Here is a 10,709-nt window from a genome sequence, read left to right on the forward strand (position 1 = left end):
AGTATTGTCAGTTTTAATCCTCCATTCAGCTCCATCCTCTTTATGGCGTCCTGTGGTGGTATCGTTGCGCGTGTCGGTGCTATAGTGCAGCACTGATCTTCTTTGTTGGGGATATAAAACGAGCTAAAATTAATATGTAACAAGGAGCAATGAATTTTGTAGACGTTTAAAATACGTAAAAAATAATAACAAGGTGAATTTTAGGACCTTTTTTTCCCACACTGCGTGGAGGTCAAGCAGTGTTCGGGCGGAGGGATACATTCGTCCGAGTAGCGCATGACAGGCCGGCGTGTCTGTGGTGAGGTTTCCGGGCAACTCTACCGCAATAACGGTACACCGTCGCAACAGATTCATAGCTGTATACGTGAATAAAGCACGCTTTAGACTCAAGTACTCCCGGCAGAGTGCGCGTAATTGAGGTATTTTACGTCTCAAAGCTACCACTTGACGTCCCCCCCTTCTTCATCTTCGCGGAGCTTGAAAAGGCAAAATGGTGAGTACCAGGCCAACGACGTGGTTAGCTAGTTTAGACATGAACGTGGGTAGCAATCGATGATGTAGTCAACGCTATTAATACAGCTTCAACGAGACTCTTTTAATATTAAGACAATAACATTAAAGTCGGTTCTTTAAATTGAAATGTCTAGTTTTGGACGTTCATAAAAAAAAATCATATGAGCTTTGCTAGCTATAACGGGCTATTCCAATGTGGGCTTCACATAACGATGGCGTGAAAACAATTTGGGATTGTATTTTCTAATATATCCACTCGTTTTATTTGAATGAATTGTGTGATTCAAAAGCCTTCACTGCGCATCTTTTCTGTTGTTCTGTGTAACTAAATGAACGCCGCATCCATGGCGTCGCGGCGTAATAACACGCAAGTCATTTCGATGATTTACAAAGGCGTTTAGTTTAATCCTTTGCTTCACAGGCGTTTTTTTCCTCCCTCCCTTGCAGCCTCCTCGTAGCTCAATGTGACCAAAGAAGAGTGGGCGTGGTGGTGAAAAAGGGGCTGCTAAGAATAGACAACCCCGGCCCCGGTGTTATCTTGAAACTCATCTCGTCACTTATAACCTTTCGCGAGGAGTTAGATGCATAAAAAACGATCGCTAACGCCTTCTTAAATGTTCGCACAATAAGCCGTCTGCAGCCGTGGCCAGCGGCTCTTCCTGGTGTGCATCAACAGGGTGTTGTGGATCCACTCTAGCATGCGCAACAAACGTTTAAAAACGTATTCGCCACCCCAATTTACATTACAAAAGAGCGCGGCCCACAGGTAGTCGTTATATGCGCGTGGTGATCAGATGTATTCTTTGACAGCGTGCTTTCTGCGCCATGCCATTGAACCGCATTCTGCTCCTGCTGATTGAGCCTCCATGCCACCCCCAACCACTTTCCTCCTCCTGTGCCACCCATCCCATCCCATCCCACCCCCCCCCCTCCTCCCCTCCCGCTTCCAACCAAGCCATGCTTGGCGCAGTAGGCTGTCATCATCTGCAGTGCACCCTTCACAATGGGAAGAGACTATGCCCCGATAAAGTCTAAATTCTTTGCAGATGATCAGCTCATCGATATCTTCAAAGAAAACATAATTTGCCTTGTCTTGCATCATTCTTAGTAAACCGCATCCCCCTCTGTCCAGATGACTCAGGTACGTTGACTTGAATAATTGATTAGGGAGGCAACACTTTTTTCAGACGAAGGAATGAATACTCGCCAATACCAATACAGATAGATACTTGATAAGGCCATAATGTTTTGCTGTTTTGTTGAAAATAAATTTGATTACAATAAAAGTATTGGCCTAAACCATAGTTGAAACATTCTATTAACTGACAACTAATCATTATCAAATTAATGGGCTATTTTGACAAGTTATTTAGAGACCTTGTTTCACTTAAAATTATTCAAATCCTCTGAATTTCAGCCTGTAAGCAGTAAATATTCTCAGATTTCCATAATCCTCCTTGAAGGCAGCGCCATTATCTTTGTTTAATTCTTGTGTTCAATGAAAATAAAACATTTGAAAACAGCAAATCTGCTTTTACTTTGGAATACAATGATCAACATTTTTGTCAAATTTCTGACATGTTGCGGACCAAACCAGTAGCAGAGTCATAATTTCTGTCTGTGAATTTTCTGCATTGTCAATGTGAAATATTGACCTTTTTTTGAAGGTGGGAATATTTCAAAATATTTTTTCCAGTTCATCGATTAATCAAAACATTTCCAGATGAGTTGATCATTAAAATAGTCATTAGTTGCCGCTCTAGTCAAAACACTTTTGCTTCACTCAAATATAACACTTCTTAGATATGCAAGCAAATGTTTATAGACACAGTTATATATGCAACATTTTCGCTACAGGTTGTGATTCCCAATTCAGATTATTTATTAAATGGAATCTTTAATCGTACTCGTTAAATTCAAGTTACAAAAACAAACAACGTACACAATGTTCATGGAAGTAGGTATGGTCCAGTTTGTAGTGGCTCTTTTCAGAATGACAGAGGAGCGAGGGAGGAGGAGGTAGAAATATTTTGCGTAATTAAGATAACGCTCCCCCCAGTTAGTGTTAAGTAGTGAAAAAAAACCCTCACAATTAGAGGGTGTTTTCAAACCTCTGACGGGTACGGAATCTGATCTTGTGATATTGCAGTGTTTTTACGACCCAGAGCACCGACTTACACCAATGCAAAAATACATCATCTGTTCCGCGATAGTTCTTAACACATTTCTGATGAAACACAACTGAAATAGAGATAATCTGTACCTGTATCAAACTGTGACCATCCCCAAAAACTTTGTGAAATGTTTGGTTGGTGGGTATTACAGTGATACCGTATCCCGCGGTGTCTAAAAAAAGCAACGGTGTAACTTTCAACACGGTCAGAAAAGAAATGCAGCACATGAGGACCTAGTATGACATTAAACAAGTTAAAGTTTCCAAATTCCCGCCGAGCCATTAGTAAAGGATGTACCCATTCCCGTTTTTTGCTGCTCATCTCCTCATCCTTAATTGAACGAAGCCAGGGCTTTCTTTTGCAACAGAAAACGGTACATCATACATTTTACAGAGGTATGGCCTACTTATCAGTTAAACCAGCAGAAAAAGTCTTGTTTACTTCCTGGTAGGCTGATAGGTAGAGGTGGGCGATCTGGGGAAAAAATGATATAATTATATGATTATTATATTTATGTCACTTAAATGTAAAATAATGACAGATAGCACATTTTGAGCTGTGATAAGTGTGGTCTACCAATGCCAACCGCAACAGCTATCAGAATGAAAACAAATATTTTGTTTAATATAACGTGTGTTTTGCCATCAGAGAAATACAGCTGTTAGCGGCGTTATTGCATCTACATTTGAAGTGACTACAAATGCAGCGACAATGTTTTAAAAATGTTCCTACACATACATACTACGCATGCAATCGCTAATGTATTTATGATGCGCTGTACGAGTGTCTAAGAACTGACGATTCTCTAACAGAGAGTGACGTGGTCTTGCGTCTAGGGAGACAATCATTCATATGCGAAGCAAAAGTTGCGTCGTCTCAGCTGAGTCACGTGAGTGAATCCTGCCCGCTAATTAGGAGAATGAACACTTGTCACTCCGTCTTCCTTTGCCATCTCTGCATGCTAATTCGCCATGTGAGGATTTCGTCACTTCCTCCTACTTGGCAGCCAATCAATGGACCCGAATGGGTCTGTTTTTGTTTTAATACTCAATTTAAAATTGCACATCGTGAAAGCAACTTAAGACGGTAACATCTTGGAGGATATATATCATCGGCGAGGTGTCGCATTACACGTTTTAACCTCCTTTGGTCTTTTTCCAAATTCTAACTGCGTCTATATTGCTGAATAATGGGAAAAATACTTCATCTATAGTACATAAGTAGTCACAGGCATTGAAGCAAATGCATTATTTAGCTGTTAGGCTGTGTGAGTAATTGCTATCTGTCCATATGTGCTGTATGGAAATAAATTATAAATACTTGCGATGTTTTAGGAATGTAGTTTCCTCATTACATAATGCCTTGGTTGCATTATGACATTGAAACTAGAGTTTGGGAGAAGCAACAGGTAGGCTACACATTGCTCGCAAAGTGAACCTTACAGGGTTTCAGTTAAAGATTTAAAAAAAGGTGCTTAGTGGCGTTGATCTTCGGTGTGCTACATAGGCGACCCTATTCGCGTCTCACTCATTATAGCAGACGTGTGTATTTCGGGCTGTGGCGTATTTATACCCGGCCCTCATCACACTTTCGCGGCTTTAACTGGACACGCTGACTGACTTGGACAGGCCTAGTAAAGACCTCACGCGGGTGCCAGAGTGACACGTCAGGTGAAGTTAAAAATGAATTAAGTGTGTCGTTGCACTGGACTCATTTGGTTTTTTTATGTTTTAATCTCTGAGCTGGGCTTGGTTAAATCGGTGAGGTCAAGGGATGTCTCAAATTTGAATATGGTTGTATCAAGAAATAATGATTAGCCAGTGATGGTGTTTATTGAATAGTTGCACTACTAATGCTGAATGGCTCAAAAAGTTTACAGTTTTCTTAAAAACAAAAAAAAAAGTCTTAAAAGTTAAGTCAACACGTCACCACAGAATGATACCACAGACGCCTAATCAGCTGGCTTCTCAGTACAATATCAGCAATAAATGACATTTAGGTAGTTAAATACATTATACTAAACATGTCCTGAGCATGCTTGCGTGGGTTTCCTCCGGGTACTCCGGTTTCCTCCCACATTCCTAAAACATGCATGGCAGGCCGATTGAACACTCGAAATTGCCCCTAGGTATGAGTGTGAGTGCGGATGGTTGTTCGTCTCTGTGTGCCCTGCAATTGGCTGGCAACCAGTTCAGGGTGTCCCCCGCCTACTGCCCGAAGATACCTGGGATAGGCTCCAGCACCCCCCGCGACCCTCGTGAGGAGAAGCGGTACAGATGATGGATGGATGGATGTCCTGAGCACATTTTTTTCATCCAAAATCGTTTGTTTTAAGTATCTTCGCTCCCGAGGTTCAGTCTGAAAGTGATTAAGGTTAAGTGTACACCGGAGGCCATGATGCCCACTTTGGATGTTTTGTTCAATCCAATTTTTTCACGTACTCTACTTCACAAAAACAAATGTGACATCAAATGTGAAGTTAGCAGTCCCTGAAATGACACGCACACGCACAAAATCACGTGGCACAGTGTTTACGGAAGTAAATATGGTCCCGCGTGTAGGTGCTCAAGAGGAGCGAGGCAGGAGGAGGTAGAAATGTTTTGTGGAAATGAGACGAACGCTTCTCAGTGCCCTCATTCTTTAGATGATGTCACGTTGTTGCCGCCCTTTAACAAACGAACTGTCTGCGTGGCTCAACTAATTATTACTATTACCAGCAATCGCCACGCTTTGCTTGACGTTGCACGTGGGATTAAATTAAAGTCATAGATTAACAATGTTCCTTGTTACAATTTTGCAGATTCAGTATTTAGGGTAAAATCTGAACAATTTTACAATGAGTAGATGGTCTGTTAAACTTTTGTGGTTTGTCTCATAATGGAGAAGAGGCGACAATGGCATCAATCGTATGTCGGGTCTTGTCAGTGAAAGTGAGGCGCTAGTGATTTATCAATGTCCTCTTCTGTCAACAGGCCGACCAGCTGACTGAGGAACAGATCGCAGGTGAGTACACAGCACAGCGATGCTTTTAGCTTTAGCAGCTCTGAGGTGACAGAGAGATGATCGACTGCGGAGGATAAACACTTAGCCTGCGGTTGTCACTTGGTATTCTCTGACAAGCCGCTTGACATCATTCAGCCAAAGCGGAACTCGGCAGCGCTGTGAGTCAGTCTCCTCTGCAAAAACCTCTCATATTTATTTTGGAGTCGACGCTATAAATTCACCAAAGCTTTTACTTAGACATCCTTCCAGCTTCTATTTAAGCATTTTAAAGGGCTGAATGAGTCATAAACACACAGACACACACAAACCGTGCTCACCGCTTAACTTAGCGTGCGTCCTTGCTACTGCAAACGAGTCTCACTGTGTCACGGGGACCCGTGTGTGTTAATTGTGTCACCGTGCAGAGTTCAAGGAGGCGTTCTCGCTGTTTGACAAGGATGGCGACGGAACCATCACCACCAAGGAGCTCGGCACCGTCATGCGCTCTCTGGGCCAGAACCCCACTGAGGCCGAGCTACAGGACATGATCAATGAAGTCGATGCTGACGGTGAGCAGGAGGAATACGTATTAGGACTTGATGTACTGGACGTACTAGTGCTCACAAAATGGATGTAATTAGGAAGTTACTGTATATTTGTGATCATGTTGTTTCTAGAAGTTACCAGTTTTCATATATTCTTTACGAACAGATACTAATGGCCAGTCCTCATGTGGTCTATTATTAACATTTTTAAATTTTCATCATTCAAAGTGTTGAATATAATTTAGGAGCAAATCTATTAACCTAATTGGAAACCTCACCTGTCCCAGAAAGTTTCTTTCACTCCACCTCTGCTTGACAGAAAGGCAGACTTGCGGCATTGTCACCTCACGATTCAAAGACCGCATTTTATAATCACCCTTATTTATGGAGCGCATAAGATCACACATAAAGCATAAATATAACAATAATAATAAATTATATTTTCTCCATGTATGTATGAAGAGCTCTATTCACGTTGGCATTTTGCACACAGTAGGTCCAGAATTGTATTCGCTCCATGATTATCAACCAATGACCAATAGGAGTCTTAATAGTTTGAATGTAAACAAACAACTGCAGTTTTCTAACAATTATTTTTCAATTTGTGTAAAACACCTATGAAGGATTTTTGCGGGAGAATCACACTAATAATTGAACATGGTTATGGGGAGGTGTTTGATCGCCATACAAGATATCGCTATCATACAAATATATTGATGTGGTGTTGGTTAAGTCAAGATTTCTTTTTTTTTTTAAATAAATATATACACTCAGAAACCCTGATGCACCACTAGAGCTGAAGTGTTAAAATTGTATTTGTTATCTGAAATTGACAGTGAAGATGCATGGAATTTTTTTGGGGAGTAGGCTAATCCATCACTCTTAATAAATAGGAAGGCCATTGAGCTTGACTGACATGTAAGTGTAGCTATCGAATATGTTTGCCTTGTTTTAAAGTGCATTTTCAATTTTTCATGGCAAGTGCTCTGTGCGCCTCATCAGGTAACGGGACAATTGATTTTCCGGAGTTCCTGACGATGATGGCGAGGAAGATGAAGGACACAGACAGCGAGGAGGAGATCAGAGAAGCATTCAGAGTCTTTGATAAGGTCCGGAACACTGAAACAATAGCCACGGCCTTTTAATTCTGCCAAACGTTGGTATGTGTATCATTTGTCTCATTGTTATGCGGTCTGAACTTTTTTGAAGAAGAATAATGCAGTGGTTGAATAGCTAATTACCTGTGTTTGTCTTTAATATTTAAATAATTTATTTGCCTTTTTGGGGTGCCCTAATGCATGAAAACATATCTGCATTAATTGGCCAGGAGGGGGCAGTATAATACATATTGTACAGCCATCAGATGATACAAGTTGATAATCTCCTGCATTTTATTAAACATATTTTCTGCATGTATTTCGAGTCATACATCCATTAGTTTTTTTTTTTTGATAACTGTAAGAACTTTTTTTTTCAAAAATGTGATTTAATACCACTACTCTTATACTGCGCTCTTAATATCATGTCTGGAAAAGATACTCTCAAAGCTGAATTCTGATCCAGATTTGTACTAAGATGCCTACCTACATGGATCCAGTCCCGTTGGTATATTTTAAGAAACTTATCTAATATAGCCAGCGCAGCTTTCTAGCACCCTTTTTGGTCATTACCGTAGTCTAGAGTGTACCCATAGGAAATACACAGAACAATCTCACACATTGTTAGTCCTCACACGTGGCTGGACTCAGCATATTTTATGGTTTATTCAGATGAGCTATGCAAGTAGAACGAGTGGGTGTTTGTGAGGTGGGAAAGTGGTTTTCTTGAAATTCTGCGGCGCCAGAGTTTGAGATGCCATGACAGTGGTATTTGCATGCTCCCTCTGCAGGACGGCAACGGCTACATTAGTGCAGCAGAGCTACGGCACGTCATGACCAACTTGGGGGAGAAGCTCACTGATGAGGAGGTGGACGAAATGATCCGCGAGGCCGATATTGACGGCGACGGTCAGGTCAACTACGAGGGTAAGATCTGATGCCGATGATTCCCTCACCAAAACAGCAGCCGTTTTGTTGTGCATTGACCTGTCATAATGGTCTGATATTTAAAATCACTCAAAAGTGAAAATAAATGTCTTGAAAGAGAGAACATTGTTGCTGACAACCCCTACTTATGTCATAGTCAATTGGGCTTTTCTACTCTGCAAAAACGAGGCACTCTAAAGTGGCCATGTCAGCCTTAAGCCCCGATCCGAATGGCGGTTGTCAAGTTGCACTTTTTAAAAAAATATATATATTTTTCCTTCCCTCCTCGCTCTTTCGTCTTTCTCTGTGTGACGTGAATACGCTCACGGCCTGTACTCACAGCCAACAAGGAGGCACTCTAAAGCGACCACGTCATTGGATTCTCTGAAGGAAAGCTGTATTTTCAGTTTGTAGGCATAGCTAGCGAGTTTGCTAACTGCACAAAGCAATTTCGCACTATTTAAGATAAGATAAGATAAGATGTCCTTTATTAGTCCCACAATGGGGAAATTTGAGGTGTTAAAGCAGCAAAGATATGATGGTGATGTTTCCCTAAGTTCTTACTCGGACGGTGAGAGGGAACTCACGTTGAGGTCCAAAGTTTTTAATTGGCTCCGTTTCAGCTACGGTCCAAAAAAATCTGCAAAGTTGCAAAACAGTTTGCTGCTTCATCTCAACAATTGCGTACAAACACAGCGCTGTCTTTGTACATTTTTCGCAGTTCTTGTCAAATACGCGTAATTCCGAACCAAATCTTTGAATTAACTTTACACCTGAACTGTTTGTGTCTTTCAGAATTTGTCCAGATGATGACCGCCAAGTGAAGAGAAGGCTGATTTTTCTCTTTTAACGTTGCTTGTCCTCTTAAGATCACTGTCTTTAAGAACAAAAAGGAACAATTATCAGCTGATGAAACCCCCACCCCAACCCCCTTTTACTCCCCCTTAACAAAACCAAACCTGACATTTCATGTAGAATTTGGCCATTTGTGCTTAATACATCCAAGTACTTCTGAGGTATCTGTTAAGCATACACCTACAGACTAATCCCTGCAGAAGTTAATGGACCAAGCTTTAAGAGGGCCAACGGCCTTTTACTTCCGACCAAGATTCTGCCGAGTCATCCAGCTCATGAATAATTTAGAGGAAAGAGCAGCGCTGCCACGGCAAGGGGTGGGGGGGGTATAGGAACCGCTGCCACCCATCACTTTAGAGAAGTCGGTTATTTAAAATCTTTCCGCTTCCGCACAGAACCTCGCCTATCTACTAGCACCAGTGGTGATTCTCTCAATACCAATTTGACTACTCTTCTTGCATGCAGCCGTTCTGTGGTGGTCTCCTGTCTCGACAAGGTGGTTCTGATCTCATCAGAGGTAGTGGTCAGATATTGTACACAGTGGAGGTATATACTTTCATATATAACTATATATCTGTAAAAAAAAAAAAAAGTGTCACTATTGGTTATTTTAAGAGCAACTAGTTGAAGTCTGTGGTGTTCATTGGTGCTTGGTTGGAAATGAGCATTTCAAAAGTTTGGCTAAGAACAAGAGACTTGATTGATCCCCAGCGGGGTGTCCTCTGTTGTTTTCGAGCGGGTGGCTTTATACGTTGCAGCGGCAACCGAACGAAGACGCTAGTGTGATGTGTTGCTTGAGGCTGATTGTTGTGAAGACGCTCCGGAGGACTGCTGTTCATACATTTGTTCTGCAAATGGTTATCCTGACGGTACAATATTGATGTAATGCTTTCTAAATGTGTTCTCAAATATTATGTATTGATGACAAACTTTGGTCACAAAATATCTCTCTCTATATATATACAGTATATTGGTGTGTCGTAAAGTTTGCATTGCCTGTTGTTGATGTTGTAGTAAATTGCCTGTGCTCTGTTTTCCCCTTTGGTTTTGTGCCATAAAGCTCCCCAAATGCCTCAAGAAAATTCTTAACCGCTATGGAACTCTCACACTCGAAGGCGAACCAGTTTGCACTTGGTATTAATCATGTGGATATTGCAAAAAGAAAATGTAATTTGACTGCTGCCATAACGACTTGTTTCGCCTAATTTCTCATCCTTATTGGCTGTTCCATCTTGAGTTTGTAGTCCAGTAATTTCGTCTCCAACCTGCTTGCTTGTTTTACTCAACATATTACATATACTGTACTGTATAATTACAAATACCTAATGTAGTTGGCCTGTTATAATAAAACACGAGAAAGGGTTGTAGCACTTAATTGGACTGGTTTCAGTGTTAGAACAGTTGAGGTGAGTCATCGTTGGAGGGGATTGAAACTTAATACCACTCCTACGCATTTCAATCAGCGATAATTTGATTTTGATTCGAGGAAGTAAATGGTAATGGACTGTTAGCTTCTGATGGTGTCTCAAAAAGATGTAAAGATGTGATATATTTTCCATAAATCAATAAACTGAATGAGCTTTACTTCACTGGAATTTCCCATTTCTTTTTTTGAG

At 41.1% G+C, this 10,709-nt stretch overlaps 1 protein-coding gene across 2 annotated transcripts; it reads left to right on the plus strand.

The window, feature by feature from the left end:
* Positions 1-253: 253 nt before the first annotated feature.
* Positions 254-10,682, plus strand: calm3a (calmodulin 3a (phosphorylase kinase, delta)). Of its 2 annotated transcripts, XM_088301539.1 has the most exons (7): positions 254-493; positions 1,560-1,654; positions 5,660-5,690; positions 6,095-6,238; positions 7,217-7,323; positions 8,103-8,238; positions 9,034-10,682. In XM_088301539.1, exons 2-7 carry the CDS (start codon positions 1,646-1,648, stop codon positions 9,060-9,062), a joined length of 456 nt encoding a protein of 151 aa, XP_088157665.1. In that variant the 5' UTR covers positions 254-493; positions 1,560-1,645; the 3' UTR covers positions 9,063-10,682. The 2 variants fall into 2 exon arrangements, with proteins under 2 accessions (XP_088157665.1, XP_088157666.1); XM_088301540.1 differs by lacking the exon at positions 1,560-1,654 and having other exon boundaries at positions 255-493.
* Positions 10,683-10,709: the final 27 nt, after the last annotated feature.

This window comes from Idiotropiscis lumnitzeri, chromosome 7 (assembly GCF_059441095.1).
Source record: "Idiotropiscis lumnitzeri isolate Australia: NSW breed Sydney's pygmy pipehorse chromosome 7, RoL_Ilum_1.0, whole genome shotgun sequence".
NCBI classification, from domain to species: domain Eukaryota; kingdom Metazoa; phylum Chordata; class Actinopteri; order Syngnathiformes; family Syngnathidae; genus Idiotropiscis; species Idiotropiscis lumnitzeri.